The sequence below is a fragment of the Haemorhous mexicanus genome, chromosome 1, assembly GCF_027477595.1.
Source record: "Haemorhous mexicanus isolate bHaeMex1 chromosome 1, bHaeMex1.pri, whole genome shotgun sequence".
Lineage (NCBI taxonomy): Eukaryota > Metazoa > Chordata > Aves > Passeriformes > Fringillidae > Haemorhous > Haemorhous mexicanus.
The window spans coordinates 36,953,933-36,973,429 of record NC_082341.1 but is presented as its reverse complement, the minus strand read 5'-3'; the positions used below and the strand labels follow the sequence as shown (position 1 = coordinate 36,973,429).

At 36.5% G+C, this 19,497-nt stretch overlaps 1 protein-coding gene across 1 annotated transcript in view; it reads right to left on the bottom strand.

Moving 5' to 3' along the window:
• Positions 1–5,611: 5,611 nt before the first annotated feature.
• KCNH8 (potassium voltage-gated channel subfamily H member 8) overlaps positions 5,612–19,497 on the bottom strand; it is a 176,441-nt gene continuing 162,555 nt past the window's right edge. The window contains exons 14-16 of the mRNA XM_059856301.1: positions 17,926–18,032; positions 16,797–16,873; positions 5,612–6,322 (exon numbers count right to left, since the gene is read on the bottom strand). Of these exons, the coding sequence (XP_059712284.1) occupies positions 5,612–6,322; positions 16,797–16,873; positions 17,926–18,032 (895 nt within the window). The remainder of the gene's footprint in view (positions 6,323–16,796; positions 16,874–17,925; positions 18,033–19,497) is intronic.

Here is a 19,497-nt window from a genome sequence, read left to right as displayed (position 1 = left end):
GCATAATTTGTAAAATTCAGTGTCATTGAAGATAAAGATCTTCACTTTTTTTTTTTCCCTACTTTTCCATTTCTTGGTCACGTACAAGACCTTTGGATTTACCACAGCAAAAATAAAAAAATCAGTGGGTTCCAGAAGATCTGTGAAGAGAGAATAAATTCAAGTGTAAATCTCCTGGAAATAAATGCACAGACTTAAAACACACCATCAAGGCACAAATGTAAGGATCCATATTAAATCTTAAAATTTAAAGCAATTTGAAGAGGAAGGAAACTGCTTTTCCTCTTGCACAGCTTTTGTGGTACCAAGTTGTGCCTGACATGAGTCTTTCAATTCTTAAATATTATTAACTTACTTCTTTGAGAGATTTCCAAAGAAATTCTAGTATCAAGGTACATAGATAAAACTTTCTTTTCATAGTCCTGTTTCTCTAAATGAAAGGATCAGATTTGTGGCATTTCTTTGTGGTTTTGAAACCAGAAATTGCTGTTTCTTGTCATTGTTGTTGCCACTGAATATGTATGATAACAAAAATGAAGAGAGCCTGGGAAAAGAATTTTATAAAATACACAGGAGATCAGTGGTTGGTCTGGGAACAATGATGTGATTTTTATGCTCATCTTGAAAGGGGTGAAACCAATTTTGCATGTGGCATTATGTAATGAACCTTCAGCTATTAATTATTTTTTACTAGTATCTAACTATTTTGATGATTTTCAGATAATGAATGAGATGAGCTTAGATTTCTTGAGATAAGCTACTTGATTTTCTGAGTGAAGCAAGGACTCAGTATCATGTAGGCTGCTGGAACTGATGACAACTGGGTAAATTCCTGCTGCTGAGATAGGAGAGTGATCCAGAAAATCAAGCACCATCCTTTTCTTATTTCTTACTCCACTGCTAAATTACCAGCTATAACCTCATTCTCCTAAGGCTGAGGTAAATTGTTAGAAGTGTTTTTCTAGAACGTGGGAATGTGACTGTGCACTTTTTGTGGTAGTCCCAGCAGAAGAAAATATCTAAAGTGTGTCCCACTGAGAGGCATGTGAGAACCATGTGCTTTTAAGTTAAGGAAAGAAGATGCAGAAAATGTTGAGATGAGTTTGTTTCAACCCAAGGCTTCATTTGTGGAACACAGGATTTTTTACAAGCGACCAGGTAGGTTATTGACACAGCGTGCTACAAAATTGCCTCACAAAGGGAAATCTCATGTGCAGACAACAGATGGACTAATTAGAGTAAGTTATTTGTGGTAGATAACTAGCCAATGGTCAAAGCAAGGTTATCACAAGAGCTGGTTATGATTTGTGAAAAAATGATGAGTATTTGCAGAATTTGTGATAAGCTGTGTTTCTTAAATTGAATCTAGTAGGTACCATGGGCACAAGACAAATAAATATCTGTAATGATCTATCTGAAGCAGAAGACACGTTTACTCCTTTGGGTATTTTGATTTGTGTGTTTTCCAGTGCATCTTTTTCATGTTTTCCATTATTTTTCCTATTCCCAGTGAAAGGAACTACAACATTGTGAGAATATAACAGTGCAGGAGATTTTTGTTAAAGTCCAGTGGTTTACTGCCTGAGTCCTGACAGAGACCAAATATGGTGTCCTGTTGCAGGACAGAGTTCAGTAATCATTTAGTTTATTAATGGCAGACTTGGCAGATTCTTAATAGAAAAATTACCAAAAATGAAAGATATAGTTGAGTTTGATGAAGTTAAAAAGAGAATATAAAACTGAATAAGGGAGAAAAAAAGATGGGGAAATAAATAGAGAGGGGAATAAAATACAGTTACCCCACAAAAAAAGAAACAGAGAGTGATGGTAAATGCAAGGAAGGAAGGAAAAATAACACATTTAGGAAGTAAACTGATGCAGAATTAGAAGAACAATCCATTAAAAAAAAAAGATTTTATTTTTTTATTTTTGTAAAGCTGAGGGTAAAAAGGAATAAATTCAATTGCTGAACTGGATGGTTGGATGTTAGGCTGTGGGATGCTTGCATTGATTTTCATACTGAAAGTCTTTTGAAGGTAACATGTAAATATTACTGCGGTTGTTGCTTTAATCCTATATATCCTCAATGGCCACTTTGTGTGTAGAATTATTATGTCCATGGTGTCTTGCTTTGATATTGGTCCATTTCAAAAGTCTAAGCTTTCACATTTGTCCCTAGGAATTTTCATTTCACCTTCAAAACTGAAATTTTTTGCACTGGTTGCAGATACTTTCTAACAAAAGCTGCTTTGGGAATGTTTTTCCTGGGACTTTCGTATTATGATGGTGTCAGGGAGTTTATAATAGTACAACCCGTCAAGACCTTCCTCTTTCTTTACTTGATTTTGGCCAGGTGTGCTGGTCTTGGCTGGGATTTTTTAATTTGCTTCACACAGCTCTTCATACCAGCTCTTCACAGCAGCTGGTATGGGGCTATGAATTGAATTTGTGCTGAAACAGGGTGATGAAAGGGTTTTGGTCCTGCTGAGCAAGGCTTACACAGAGCCAAAGCCTTTTCTATTCCTCCCCCCACCCACCAGTGCAGGGTGTTCAGGAAGTTGGAGGGGATACAGCCAAGCCTGCTGATCCCAACTTACCCAAGGGACAATCCATACCATATGGTGCCATGCTGAGCATCCTAAAGCTGGGGGAAGAGGAAGGCAGGGAGGGACATTTGGAGTGATGGCGTCGGTCTTCACAAGTCACAGTTACGCACGACTGAGTCCTGCTCTCCTGGAGATGGGACCAGTGAATTCCTTGCTTTGCTTTGTTTGCATGCATGGCTTTTACTTTCCCTGTAAAACTGTCTTTATCTCAACCCATGAGTTTTATGGCTTTTACTTTTCCAATTTTGTTGCTTATTCTGACAGGCAGGAAATGAGTGCATGGGGCTGGGTGCTGGCTGGGGTTAGCAGCACCTGGAATGAAGGTGTTGTTCTTGCCTTGCCTGAAGTTCCTAGAGCTTTTCCTTGGAAGGCAGTGTACTCACCTGTGTGATGCCCATCTTAAAGAATTTCTGAATTCTGGTGTGTTCCTTGAAACTATGCCAATACAAAGATTAGAGTGTTTGCCAGCTTTGTTTGGGATATGCTTGACAGTTACAGAAACAAGGAACAACTTAGAACAGATATCCTGGTGCTAATTCTATGTAATTGCTGCACATGCCTTTTTTATTTTATTTGAGAATAAAATGTACAACACTAAAGCTAAGGCTGTGTGTGCAAAGGGGATTTTTGTGTTTCCACTGACCTTTTTAAACTTTCATACAAAACTGACACAAAAACTCCAGGACTAAACATCCGGTTTTAATCTCATTACACCAGTATTTTACTGGAAAATAAAAAAAAAAACCAAAAACAATGCCAAAATCTTAATGCATATACATAATGGTTTATATGTCATAAAATGAGAAAGCAAATGCTTCTCCCAATTTTTATGAGCAATGGAAATTGTTAAATGATATTGTGAAGTAGGCAGGGTGTGTTTGTGTATTCTCAGGCAGTAACTGGAATACAGTAGGTGAAGGAATCAGGATTTATGGACAGCTGTGCAGCAGGTATGCATCCTATGCAGGTCCTCTCCTGTCCTGCACCTTGTGGTGAGGACAGGAGAGGACTGCGGCTCTAGGGTGCTGAGGTGAGGTGGAGCAGGCAGCCTCCCCTAGCCTTCTGCCCTTGCTGAAGTGGGGTGGGTGACAGCAGATGGCTAAAGGTGAACCAGGACTGTTTGCAGAAATATAATAGAACTGTACTTGCTACTGTATTTGCTGCTATCTATTATTATTTTATTATTTTTTTAAATTTCTGGGATATTCTTCATTTAATCTGTCCTTCTCTACTTAACCGTAAACTAAGTAAAAACTGGAATAGAGGGAAATTAAGAAATCCTGTATACAAACACTGACATTGAGATGTAGACACACGGGCAAAATTCAGGTAGCCCAAAATGAGAGATGACACTTCATCCCTAATTTGTACCAGTAGGAAAATGGCTGTGTTGGGCACAGAGTATCAAGTGGGGTTTCTATTCCTACACACAGCTAAATGTTAAAATATATTCCATCTTTGAAGTTTCTATTAAAAATCTCACCAAAACAACTTCTTAAGGAAGTTAAACCTAAATCTGTGCTCTGTAAAAATTTTAATTTGATAACCACCAGTTTGCATGAATTATTAAATATAACTTAGTTTGCTTATCCAATTTAGGACATTTATTTTGGCTTCTAAGCATTTTTTTTTTTTTTTTAGAAAGCTTTTTAAGGATATGTAAATTTGATACTTACTGCACATCTTTATATATAAAAATCAAAATTCCAATGCAAATCTGTAGCCTTGGTTGCACTGTAGCAGTATGTTTCTAGTACGTTAAATACCAGAAAAAAAAAAAGGTTGAGGGTGCATTAAGTCAGATTCTGGATTAAATAATCCACCAAACCCATAGTATTTCTTTTTAAAAAAATTCTGACTAAACATCAAAGCTAGTTTTTAGAGATGAAACAAAAAGATCAATTAATAAATAACTAATCTTAATTTTTTGATTCAGACTTACTAAAATTGTAGTTTTCTCCTTTAATATTCCTCAGTTTGCTCATTGGTTTTCATCCCTTTTAATATTCTTAACCAGATATAAAGCCCCTAAACAGGAATGTATTTTAAATGTTGACTTGGTCTTACAAATGACAATGCAATAGTAAGACACAAACCAAGAGTACTTAATGTTACCAGTATAACAACTCACTTTGTAAGTAGTGATACCTTATTATAGGATACAACATTCCAGCTCTTTTATTTTTTTAAATAAAATAATACCTTAATTTATTTGTGTTCCACCAGAATGAGTACATTCATTGCAAATTGCATGCACATAAAAGGGAAGCCATTTGTAAAGTACATGATATCTTAACAATAAATAGTATTTGATCTAATACACGATGGTAGTGCATTTCTTGTTAAAACTGCAAGCTTTTACCAAAATGAAACCAAACTCTTATTCTCTTTATAAATATTTTAAATAATTTTTAGGTACATGTTTCATACCAAGTATATAAAAATAGTATTTTTAGATAAATTAAGAGGCTTCATTTACATGACAAATAACGTGCAACATCTAAGCTCTCTCTAGCAGCTCTATTTGGTTGATTGTCTAGATGACATGCAGCGAATGTCCTTTGCCTTCACAGAACTGACAAAAAGACCAGCAGGACCACGATCACCTGAAGCAAACAGTGCCATAGATATTGTTTGGAACAACAGTCAGACACTCAGGGAAAACCTTTGCTTCGATGAACAAAAGCCACCCACGACAGTTCTTTGTGCTAGACTTCCAGCTGCTCTGACCCTCAGGGTCTTTGGACTATCACAAAAGTCTGTCAAACAGACAAGTTATATCTGTATTCAAAATGTTTTTTCAACATGCTTCTAGAATCTAGAAATTTATTGTTTTTCCTATAGTATGAACCATAACCTTTTCTTACTTTCTATAAGTCTGAGTTTTCATGTTTGTAAGTCTCCATGATCGCCAAAACGGGGATCAAATAAAGCAGTCATGCAGTACTCTCTAAATTTAGAACTGGTAGCTGTGGAACATGCTTTGAGTACCACTTCACTGTTCCTCATACATCTATGGCTTGGCAGTCTTTATCTTTAACATCCCTTGTGCTTGTCACAATGTCTATTGGGAAATCTGGGGTCTGTGCAGAAGTTACTCCAGCTGTTCCTTCCAGGTCCCACGATCCTGGCAGGTTCTCAAGGCTCAGTGAACTGATTGCTCCTTGGCTAAAGCTCCCTTCCTCTGATCTGCTGGGCAGCACTAGGTGCAGTGATGTCTCTGATGAAGAGCATACTGAAGGAGAAAGTGTTGCTGAAATAGACTGAAGAGGAGTCAGGGTAGTGTCTGAATGGGGAGAGGTGCATCTTAAAAATTGCAGATTGTCTTTCTGAATTACCTGATACTGGGAAGGGGAATTTTGAAGGCCTGTTGTATAATAAAGTTCACCATCCATAGAATTTTGCAGGTTGGATTCAGTCCTTTGGGGACTGCTGCCTACAGAAGACAGGTCTGTATTCCAAATGTCACATAGAGTGTTTCCACGACAAAGTTGTGCTTTGGTGCAAGCAAAGTTCCCAGCTTGCATGTGTGAGCAAGGTTGATGTGTAGTCCAAGCCACTCGAGGCTGCAGACTGTCCAGTGTGGGACTTCGAGATAGGCTGTGCACAGCACAGAATCCTGGAGGCTTCTGGGACGTGAGCAGGTTTTCCAGAAGGTGCATCACATTCTTCATATCCTTGCGTAATTGTGAGACTTCTTGACTTAAAGATGTCATCTGTTGTGAAAGGGAAAAATATCACAGTATTTATTCATGCACCATGCCTAAAATATGTACATACATCCCTCTTTTCTTTCTAGCAACAGCAACTCTCATCTTTGGCTCAGTGTCTCTACACTACAGAGATGCATTTTGCCAGTGTATCCGTGGGAAATAGTACTTCCAGCTACATTAATTAATCTGATTTCAAATTATTCCCTGTATATAAAAAACTGTCATAGGGTCAGAACTGAGATGATTTCCAGATGCGGTATGACATCAATATTTTCTTGATCAATTGTTAAATATATGAAATCATAAAACTTTCTTATTAAACAATTTCACGCTCCTGAATTACATAAAAATTAGGTCTTGCGAAGTCTTGTTTAGAAATACATGTGAAGTATGCTGCTGTCTTCATAGCAAAATAAAAGAAATCCATACTCTAAGTTGTTGGATGCAAATAGTAATTAAATGAAAATCTTGTGGACTACTCCTAAAAAAAGAAAAGGAGGAAAAACCTGAAAACTCTAAAACCCACTTGCTATCTCCAATTATTTAAAAAATATAAGATTGTGGAACAGTTTGTTTCCATGCACTTTTGTGTATGCTTGAGAGGTACTATGTGTAACAGACATGAATCCATTGCATAGATTTCTCTGGTGCACGTGCAAAAGGAAAGATCAGATTTTTTTATTAGATTTTTTATTTTTATTTCTCTTAAATGCTGAAACTGCTGATATCATCCATTTGGTTCCAGAAAGTACATGAAGTCTTTCCTCAACACTGCTGTTTTGGGTGGGGATCAGATTGGCAAGTTCTGAACTTGTGTTTTAAAGTCGACTGGTGTCTGAACATTAATGAGGACATTTTTTGGGCCTTTATAAGGATGTTCTGAGCAAAGACAAGTCTAGCTCAAGCATAAAAGTAACCCACTCATAATTTCAAAGGGTGGAAAGTAAATTTGTCTCCACGATAGTTATCAACTAGTTAGTTATTTAGGTCAAAGCACCATCATTATCATTAAAATAGAGTTTCTCATGTTGATGCTGCTCTGTTGAAAAAAAGACATGACTGCACTTTCATCTTCAAGCCACATGTCAAAAAGAAAATAGCTAATTCAGGGAGCCCTTCTTTGACCTCAAGTAGAGACACCACTGATTAGATGACCTACACAGACTAATTTTCATTGTTCTGTCAGGATAGTTCTGAAGAAATCTGCTGGAAATACATTTCAGGCTGAGTTTGATTGTGTTATTACAGGCACAATAATTATAAAGAAATTCAGAGAAGAAAGTAGGAAGCTCCAATGCAGCTCCTGTAGATCTATTTCTTTTTCTCTGAGCTTAGAGGTCAAACTCAATATATTGTTTAATAGCTTTGTAGTGATCACGCTGCCTTTGGAGAGAAAGTCCTTAAAGGGAGGAGACTCTTGAGAGGCAGGTGACAGGATCTCTGTCTCTGCACTTCTCTTTCTTTCTGCCTTGTCTAATTGAGTCACAGTAGATAGAAAATACCATGAGATCCTCTTCTGCCAGCAGAGATGAAGCTTTGAATGCCTGGTAACTTCAGTTAAGGTGAGAAATTAAAATATGTTGCTGAAGTGCTCTGTGAGCAGATTTGCCTTGGGATCAGAGCAGCCAGTGAAGGTTCTTGGTACCGTCAGACTGTGAGAAAACAGTGAGATTTCTGGACTAATCAACTTCACAAGAACTCCTTGGTTCTGTTGGACCCTAGGAGATGATATTGTAAAATCTCCAGAAACTTTTTTTTGGGTAGGATGGGGCAAGACAGACAATCAAACTCACGGCTATCTAGATTCACTGGTCATCAGTTCTTTTTAGGTTCATCACTGGCCCCTACATTTCATGGATACAGCAATGATTTTCTGTGCACAATTTGCCAACTTGAATTGTCTACTCATGGCTTTCTACAGGTGTGCAAATAAAAATATTGACACTACCTTATGAGTATGTACCTTACCTAAACTATGCTGTGTGAAAATATCCGCAATTTTAAAATGTCTTGTTTGGTTTGAGTCTCATTTTTGTTTTCCATTTCTCATCACTTATGAGCTTTTCAGAAGTTGAATCATCATTTAGCATGTTTCTTTTGCCAAATCATTAAGAAAATACAGCAAAAATCAATCCCAGCATCAGCACTTGTGGCAGCCCTGAATTTCTGTCCATTATAACTTGCTCTAGTACCCAGATACTCTATTTTTGACATATCAGCTAGCTCATACAGTGTTTTCTTCTCACAAACTTATTCTTGCACCGACATAGGAATTTACCTGATAAACCCCTATAAAGTAGGCTTTAGTTGTTCTCAGTAATATGATAGACAGAATAGTTATGCCAAACTTAATTCACCACTATCAGTTAGTAAGATCTGTTTGGATCTATTCTGGATGTCACATCCACAAAAAAATATGTAGCTTTCGGGGTTTTACAATAACAAGATCACAAGATTAAACCTCCAGTATCTATATTGCTATTAATTATCATATGTCTCCATATTATTGTAGTTCTACACATGCATAGCATACCATTAGTGTTCCTACCAATGTTACACTGTTTATGCTATTATTTTTATACCCTAGAAAGAACCCTGAGCAGATGCAAATAAAAAGGTGTAACAGGGGAAAAAATGTTATCAGGACTATTAGCAATTTCACAGTGTTTGAGAAAGTGCAAAAGAACAGGGATTAAAAGCCAAAGGAATTTTAAGTCTATGAAAGAGAAATTTAAAGCAGTATGGTTACTTCCTGAGGAAAAAGGGCTAATTCCTGGCATGCCAGTAAGGCTGCACTCTTTTCAGTAGCTCACTGATTATTGCTAGGCAAAACACCTATGGTACAAATGGTTCCTGCTGTGCTAGGTAGACAGCTTTAAAATTATCTCCGAGATCCCAAATATACTTGAAAAGCTGCCTTAACACTTCCTAGGACTTGAAAAAGGTACTGCAATGTTTCTGGATGTAGAAACTGGGTTTTATACAGATTTAGCTTCAAGTAGCAAGAGGTACTGCTTAAACTGGTTGAAAGTGCCTTTTTAGTAGACTGTGTATCAGGAAAGAATATATTCAAAATAGAGGTTAAAATAAAATTTTTAGTAGATGTATTTTAAAATTACTTTGACAGCTTCAGAAGAAAAAGTATTTTTCTTTACTACCAGTATTAAACTGTTCCGAAGTTTGAGTATTTTTTTCCATGTAGTTAAGTAGGAATGATGTGATGCTTGTTGCTTGTTTAAATGGCAAAGCAGATTTCTTTTTCTTCCCATTATATATTCCAATTCTATTTTTTAAAGACAAATTTTAAACTGGACTGCCTAGCTCTCATCACTGTTCCTGGATAATTCTCAATGTCCTAGGGTTACTTTAATAACGAACCCTAAATTTAAATAATTGATAAAGTAAGACTTTTTTTTCTGATTAGAAGCTGATTAGATTCTTATTTGTACATATTTTTCTCTCCCTGTGTTTACTCCCATTTGAAATTCAAACTTCAGACCCAGATATCTTCCTGCTTGGATTCTCTGAACACCCAAAGAGGTGAAGATGAATATTGGCTTCTTGAGAAATGGAAGCTGTATTTTGGCAAAGTGGAGGAGTTGCTTGGCTTGCACTGCATATGGCAGCTTCTCTATTCCCTTGCTTGGTCTTTCATTGCTTCTTCTATTCTGGTTTTTCATTAAGTCAGGGAGATTTTCTGGAATGAGTTGTCTTTGAAGCTCAGATTGACTCACTGCTGGTATTCTGTTTCTTACTGACTGCACTGTTGAATGAATGAAACAAGAATTGAGTAGAGACAGACTCTTCATTGATCATCTATCAGCAGCTCTGTGGCCATTGGTATTCTGGTGACAGATGTTTCTGATTTAATGGCTTTAGAAACAAAGCTAGTTGCAGAAAGAAAAAAAAAAAAATCCAGTGCAGCTAATCTGAGTTCAGATTAAATCTATAGGATTTGTGCAATGATATGATGATTCAGTTTCAGTGACATAAATCCAGGAATCTGGAAAGTTGTGAAATTGGCTTTACCATGTAAGAGTAGGAAATTTGGTCATTTGTCTGCTGACCCTCTAGCCAGCTCTTTGGTAGTTCCAGTGACCAGTGTGTCTGGGTAAATTAAGACACCAAGATACTCTAGTCCTTTATACTTCTCTCGTTTATCCTTATGTGTTTAATAGCTATTGCTATTAAACACATAAGGATAAACGAGAGAAGTATAAAGGACTAGAGTATTTAAATATACTCAAGTTAAAGAGGGTCCCATGAAACTCAGTATAGAAAAGGGGTTCCCAAACTGCAGTTTTAATAATAATTTGTGACTCTTCACTGGGAGTGAATCTGGTAAAAAGGAGAGGGGAGGTAGAGGGGTTTGAGAGGAAAGTTGGTTAGAAGTATGGAGCACCTGTCCTACAAGAAAAGGCTAAGAGAATTGGAATTTTTCAGCCTGGAAAAGAGAAGGCTTTGAAATAACCTTCCAGTACCTAAAGGGAAGCTACAAGAAAGTTGGAGAGGGATCATTTACAAGAGGATGTAGTGACAGGACAAGGGGTAATGGCTTCAAACTGAAAGGCAGTATGTTCAGTTTGAATATTAGGAAGAAATTCTTTACAGTGAGCATGGTGAGGCACTGGAACAGATTGCACAGGGAACTGTGGGTGCCCCATCCCTCAAGGTGTTCAAGGCCAGGCTGGATGGGTCTCTGAGCAATCTGATCTAGGTGGAAGGCATCCCTGCCCCTGGTAGTGGGGTAGGAACTGGATGCTCTTTATGGACCCTTCCAACCCAAACCATTTCATGATTCTATGATTGTTGGATGCAGACTCTGCGTTCAGATTGGCAAAGAAGCAGGACAGTGTCAGCATAATGGTGGCAATAAGAAAATCAAGTTTGGAAATTACTGCTTCAAAAAATTAAAATTACCAGGGACAAGCTGGCTGACTAGCTATTGATTGAGAGGAAATGGAGGACTGTGGAAATCCCAGGTGGCTGGGAGAGGAGAAGTTGGCAATACATACTGATGAAAGGAAATCTGAGATAGTATATATGATATTGGGCAAAAATATTAAGCAGACAATTTCTATAATCATCTAAATGAATAGTTAAAAGAGAACAGGCAACATTATGGTTCTTAAGAATAAACCATGACAAAACAATAATTCTCTTCTTTAACTGAAGAGCTGTTTTAAAATACAAGAAGAAACTTTAGACATAATATACATCTTGTCAGAAGACTTCTAAGGTATCACTATCCATCTGACATTCTTCTAGAACTACAAGAAAATGTGAAGGGGACATAATCACCATAAGCTGGATTCTTACATGATTGGAATGGTTTATGACCAATAGCTACCTGTCATTCATGAACATTTTAAGATATTCTTTTCAGCACCTTATCCAGATCCATTTTTATTTAATGTTTATTTTGAATGTCTAAATGAAATTCATGTTTACTTTTAAATATCAGTAATATGAAATTCAAGAAAGATAAATGTTAAACATTACATCTGTAAAGAAAATGTCAGAGGCATGAATATAATATTCTGCCTATGCAGAGTATTATAGAAAAATGTCTATGGAGGTCTCCTGAATGACACTTTGTGGGCATTAATCATACTCCCAGGATGCACAAACAGCATATCTTCTTTAATTGAACTCTATAAGGGGGTTTTCTTCACAAGGAATTATTAAGGCTGCCTGACATTGTGTACTTTGTCCGTGACTTCCAAGATATAACAAAAGACAATTCAAAAGAAAATGACACCAGTGAAGAGCTTTTAGCAAATTTAATGCGCAAAGAAAGTCAAAAGAAATTTGGTTTTCTGAGATCTGCTGGAATAGCATGTTTCCAGAATAAATTGACTTTAGAAGGAGAACACCAATCAACTTTTTCTTATAATCTTCTAGGCAAAAAAGAAAAAGCTGTGAACTTATGAACTTGCATACCCACAGGCATTCGCATTTAGATGTTGGGAAAATAGGTGTTATGAGTAGAGAAACATTTTGAAATGGCTGTTAGATATTAACTGGACAATTGTCATCATCCATCATGGTAATAATACTTTTGATTCAAATTCGAAGTCAGCTTTTGGTGTCCAGTTGATTTGTATACTGCATGGCTATACTGCATACTCGTGGTTAATTCCTTTGTCTCAGGTAACTTCCACCAAGGAAAAGTGCCAGGGACACACCACAGCTTGTGGGACTTGTGTCATGTATGTGCAGTGTGTTCTGGTTAAAAAAATATAATCAAAGTTTCAGAGCATCAACTATTTTAGTTACCTTCATCAGCCAATACCTATTAAACTAACATTAGAAGAAGAGAAATGTTAGCTGGAAAGGCTTCTCTACAGCTATCAAAGTATGAGAGCTGAGAGACAAAACAACATGTTTTCTTCTTTGGAAACATGAATGTCAGCGCTAAAAGAGAAGATGCACTTTTAAAACTCTCAGTAGGAAAAGTGAATTTAGTCTGCATGTATTGTTTAGAAAGCTTTTATTTCTTCATACAAATGATACTTGGTTTTATGTTTTTGCTTTAATGTGAAATTTACATGGCTGAAATCCAAAATGGGTAGATTACTTTTAATAGTTTTTATCATCTATAAATGCCATTAGTTCACTTTTTGCCACATTTTTCTTGATTGAGAGATGTTTTGCAAACCAAATCACTGGGATAGCCTTGCTGCAAAGTAATTTCTCTTGTGTGATGATAGAGTTATGAACTTGTTCAGAAGAACATGTATTTAATTATTCTAAGTCAAGCGAGTTCATTATATGAACTCTCAAGTCGCAAATTGAACTTTAACAATATATCCCCTATGTAAAACTAGAAGCCTGACTGGCTTCACCAAATTTTCTTTAGTGGCTTTGATTATCATTTGCATATATTTTTAATATTAAAAATACATTTTTTCTGTACTGAGAGAATGGGATTGATTTTTGGCATCTGGAATTGAAATATATTTTTAAAAAATATATGCTTAAAATTTATGATTTGGAAAAGAAACATATTTGTTTAGGATTGTTCCTTTTATTAGATGAAAGTTAAATATCCCTGTGAATATATTTTCTCTGTTCTGCATAAGTGCCAGATGCTTATTTTAAGTACTTGCATTTAAAAAACCCTAAAATTAAAAATAGCTAAATTTCCACTAAGTGCTCCAATGTGGAGCTAAATAGAAGGCAATTATCTAGCTCAAAACCTGACCCTATTCATATTTCCTCATGTTTGTTTGTTTTTCAGTTGAATGGGAGAAATGTGAGTACTGTGTTCATTATATTGTTTTAGTGCTGTAATTGTGGGATCTACTAATGTGGTAAAACATAGAATCAGCCCCAAGACTTCTGTAGCTGAAGGGAGGCTGCCCTGAAGCTGGGTGGAATATGAGGAAACCAGGGTGTATGACAAAGCAATCTGAGTTTGTCTTCATGCACTGTATGAGATGGCCTTTTTATCTGAGCTCAAAATCAGGTACCCATGTTTTTGAATGGAGAATGTGTACATGTAATTGGGGGGGGAAATGACTAAATACTGGGTATTTTTCTTATTTTAACTGATCTGTTTTAAATAATTCAGGTTTGGGTTTTTTAAACTGAATCAAAGTAAATGTATTTTTCTGCTCTTTTCATACAGTGGCATTCAAATGATAGAGAGTTCAAAGCCTTATTGGATACAGGCAATGGAACAGTGCTAGGCAGGTGCTTAAATCTAAATGTTTTGTCCGTCTGTTTATCTCAGAAAATCTGCTTAGTCATTTCCTATTTTTACTTTGTGGGCTCCTTAGTAGTTATCTATGAGTGCATCAGGAAAATGGTGCCTCTGAAAATATGATAAATGTTCAGATACACTCATAGTGATCAGTCTTTGCAGAAAAAATGCATTGGAAAGACCAGGTCACATGTAGAGATCTCTGCAAAGGAAGGACACAGTCTTGTAAGGCAGAATACTCTTCCTAAATTCTTGCTCTGCTTGGTTTGGTGCAGGTCTTTGAATCAAGCTTTTCCCAGCTGAGCAAATGTACAATGCTGGTAAATATTCAGTAATCTAATCTTGAAACTATTGCTTAAAAACTGTGTTTTTACCAGAACAAGAACCCGAACCCTAGCTCTCACCTGCCATATACTAAAATTAGTGAACTATGATGAATATCATGCCTGCCTTATTCAGTGATTTTTTAATCTAAGAGGAAGGGACAAACATGGTAGGAGATAAAGCCATCCTATCCCACTCTTCCTTGCAATACTGAACTGGGAAGAAATTCCTGTACCAGTGTGAATGCTCAATGAGCAGTGAAGTTAGGTGAGGAAGTGAAGAAGGTGGTTAACCGGCTGAGCAGCCAAACCATTGAGCTGTACAACGGCAATTAGGGGTGTGTTCAAGTTTGTCTCTCATCCACTGTGCTGACTCTGGAGATTACTCTCCTTAGAGGAAGTCTGTGCATCCAATACTACTAAAGTTAACCAATCTGAGAAGTGAAACCAAGGCACTGACTTCTGTCACTTTCTTAGGTAAATGAAATGGCCTTTAGATTATGTAGTGAATGCCATACACCTAAAATACTGCCAAGAACTCAGCTGTATTTCTAAACTAGGAATAGCTAATTTTGTAGATTTTTCTCTGGGGTAACATTTTGCTTTGCTTTGCTAACAAGAGACTGTATTGAAAGTCTGAATGGAAAGACACATGTATTTTACCCCCCATGAACAGCCAAAATGTTTCTAAGCTAACTAGTGAACTGTTGTAATACAATTGCCTTTCATGAAAGCAGTTATTTTTGCATTCATTCATTGATTTCTGATCTCCACTGGAAAATGTATTAATGACAGTGTTTGCTGCTGCTGGCTACTTGTGACCTATTTTCTCATATTTTCTTTACCAGGAGGAGTCTGCATGTCTTTAATAGAGAGCTTTGTTTCTGACTCTGCTGGCATTTTAACTACTGCTAGTAGTCTGCTGTAGCATCAGTGCTAAGTTCCCATTACTGGTCATCATCAAATGATGGAATGATGACAGCTTTTGGTCTAAATATATTCTACACTTTATACAACAACAAAAAAACTTCAAGCAGCAGCTACTGTGGATCAGCAAGGCTGCCCAGAAGCTCATTTGGGTAAGCACCAACTCCATACTATTACTTCAGAAACTCCAGCTGGGGCATGTTTGAGTACATGTAGAATATGCAATTAAGAAGCCTTTCAGTCATGCAGTTTTTCCAATGTAAATTTTGATCCATGGGAGGACTTGGAGGATACCCATCCATCTCTGGGATCTGAGCCCAGAATATTACCTATGAAATCTAAATCTAGTCCTACTGTCTGTGTTATGTTAATGTGAACGAACAAGTCGCATAACATTTTGTTCAGACAGTATCATTAGGGCAAAATTAAAATTGCATGTGGAGAGAAACAACCTTGAACATGTGGAGGTATTTTTCTTTTTCTGATTAACATATTGCCCTGCTCCAAGATTTATTTATTTATCACTTTTCACCAGAAAAACAATGAGAAGTCCAGAACTGTTCCAGTTGAAATGTTTGTTTAATCCACAAGATGCCTGCCTTGGAACATCTGTCACCATGATATATTTTCCAACTGCCTCTTGCAGATAGCCACATAATACATCCTCCTATTTTAAAAATGACTGTCCTCAAAAGGGATGAACCGATATGACTTGTGTGTTTCAAAAGCATTACATAGGAAATATAATTTTCTATCATGATGGTGGTGCCAATGAACATCTCAAAGGTTTTTTTTTAGTTTTTTGACCAAATCCTATAAAAACCCATAGTTTTTTTTCATGACCTGTAGTCAATGGGTCATGAGACTTTTGTCTGAACTCTAGAGTTTGACATACAAATGAGACAAAGCATCCATAGTAACTAACTAACCATGAAGGCAGTCTTAGCTTAGGATATTTAAGTTATCTAATCAACTTAAGCTGACTCAGGATGAAGGAGGTTTATAAGCCCAAAACTGAACACTATTGGCCCTGCATACCTCAGGTCATATTGCTTGAGAAGGAAAGGATTTAGTTCTCTTTCATATGAAGTAGAACACAGGTAAAGTGATTTTAATCATTTTATATAAATTTGAACATGAAAGGATTTGCATTTCTTTCAAGGAAATTTTGTAAAAGCACAACACATATCAAGACAAGAAAATCTGGGAGAAGGAACTCGGAGAAATAATGACAGGAATGAGCCAAATAGAGGCATACCCAGAAGAGACTAAATCCTAGGAAAATCAGATACACTTACCTCACTCTGGTTTTAGCCTTAGCATGTGATACAAACTTTTATGTAGGTTTCATTTAGAGAATTAATCTGAGAATGAGTTAAAAGCCCCAAACTGCCCTACATGTAGGAACTTCATCCAGTTTTGTAAACTCATTTATAACACATTTATCATATTCCGGAGTTTTCTCCAGCATTCCTTGAATAATTTTTAATATCCTTCAAACCCCACAAAATCTTGTTACCTCATTATTAAGCCTGCTGATCTGCTGTTTGGTCTCTTCTGCTTTGATAATGAGCACAGCAGCACCAATTTCAGCCTCTGAAAAGAATTCAAATTCATGTAAATGACAAGAGTATAATCACTTAGAAATGGTCATACTGTTCTTGCACTCAACCAATCCTTTAAATTTAAGCCTGTTTTGCAGTTGTCTAGGATGAAATTTAAACCACGTGTTTAATGTTAGTTTTATAATGTCTGAAAGAAGTGCAATTAATAAAGTCCATAGCGCTTTCGTCCCTCTGGACCTGAAAGGAATGAAGATGACAACCTTGGTGCCATTCACATGGCAGCACGACACTTTTTAAAAATCATAAATATGACTAAACTTCAATTATTATGTTCCTGCTTGGCTTTCAGAGAAACAAGACATGTCCTAGTTGCTCCCATGATAAAGCTACTTAGCTATGTGAGAGCTGTTTACTTCTAAAAGAGTGTTGGAAACAGACCCTCTGTCTCTTTTTTAAAATCCTTTTCTCCCCTCATCTCGACAAGTTCCATTGCTTTGTGATGCTACTTCACCAACCTTTTCAGGGTGTAGGCCTGAAACTCCTTGTAATTAAAGGTTTTCACTCTTTTAAAATTCTATATAGTTCCATACCCCTCCACTTTTCTAACATTAAAAAAAAAATAGTAAGAGCCAGGTTTACATATGGCTCTTAATTAATTGGCTAGGTTTTTCGTTTGGTTGTTTTGGGTTTTTTTTTGTTTTGCTCTCTTCTTATTTATGGCTTGTATTTTTTTCAGTTTGGTATTAGAATGTTTTTATGTTCAATTTTGTCCTTGTGTTTAGCACCTTCCATGACCAAAGGTTGGGGAGTGTGAGGCAGATTACACAATTCTTCTGGTAAAGCATAATGCATGAAAAACCAGTTCCCTCCACAAACTGTTTTATCATGACTGTCTGTTAGCAGGAAAACAACAAATGACCTTGTTGTATTTTTTTTACAATTGTGGCACTGAAATGGTACTGAGAGTACAAATATATGTTTAATCCATTTATGCCACGAGTGAGGAAGAAAGAAATAAAGGGGAACAAAAGCAGCTATGAAAACTGTTTTCTCTAAAAAGTGATTTTCCTAGGCAATGCCCACCTCCAGTTGTAGGAGATAACCTGGATTCCTGCCTGAGCTGATCAGAACTGAAGTCAAAGGTTTGGCTTTCTTCGTTATGGTTTCCGTCCTCAATCCCATCGACAATTCTGTTGAGAAAAATTGGAGTAATGGAGCAGTTTCATAAATATCATGTCCATAATTATGTTGTAAAAATTACTCCTGAAGGCCACATTTTTAAACAATGGTAAATTTTTCACAACATTAAGTTTAGAGAAAAGCAGAACATATTATAATGGCATAACTTCTTGTGAGTCACTAAAAATGAAAATTACTGATAATGGAAAGAATGTGAGGCCAAGAGTAATTAAGTGAGGTTTCAAAATTTTCATGACTTTTACAGCATATTCTGGGTCACATCCAAAACTTCATGGACTATGTTTTGCTTTTCATATCTACATTAATCTGTTGCTATTCTTTCTTTTGCATAATCTAAAAATGCTTCACTACACTCTTGTGAAGCTAAAATCTCCCTGCAGATAATCAGGCTCTTATATTAGGTTTACTTAGGCAGGGTGTAAGCTTGAACATAATATATTTATGAAAACATCTCTGTAAACTTCAGTCAAAAGTATCATTTCCACGCAAATAGTTATTCTAAATTTCTTTAAAATGAACTAGTTCAGGCAGGAATATCTTGTTTGCAAATTTCACATAGGAAGATGTGCAGACCAGTCTCCAGTGCCCCAATTACATTAATAATGGTATTGGATCTGACTCTTAGAAAAGGTATTTTTGTCAGTTATTTCTACCCATGTATAGCAGTTATCTCTAATTTGTAGTGTCAAGAAAGCCAAAGGGAAAAAAAAAAATGTAGTATTTTATACAATAATCGATTTCTGCATTCAAAGAATAGAAAACAGGTATTGGAGGAATCAATACACAGCATTAAAAAAATATATGATTATGAATATTTTCTGTTCTCAGCTAAAAATGTTCTGTTCCCAGGTAAAATAAATTATGCTATAAAGAGAACTATATTAAAGTCAGGGAAAGAGAATCATACAACTGTCAGTTGACTGATATGAAGCATCAATTACTTGTTTTGTCTTACAGTAGACAGATGAGTTAAATACTACTCTGGAAGGGCTGAGATAGAAAATTCTTAGCCTCTCAGTCACTGGGGATAAATTTGTGATGATGAACTTTTCGTCTAATAATGATATTTTCAGGAAAGCCTCTTGACTGGAAATGCCTGGAGAAAAAGAACAAACAACACAGAGATATCTGTGCTGTGTTGGGCTTGAAAGACCCATGTAACTCAGCCTCTGTATGCCTAACATGTGTTCTTGTCCTTTTTGGCTCTTCCTATGGATTCAGGTCTCCATGTCATGTCTGAGTGTTCATGATGCCAGTTGGATATTACAAGATTTGACTCTAATCTTAATCAACCTCTGGTAGAAGAGCACACTCAAATGTGGTGCTTGAGCAGCCCTGGCCTATACTCCTATCTTCAGCTGAAAACCACAATGATTACTTTGTTTGAAATTTGCTATATAACCTCTTTAATGTCATTTGGCCTCACTGCTTCAAAAGGCAAATTTTAAACACCAA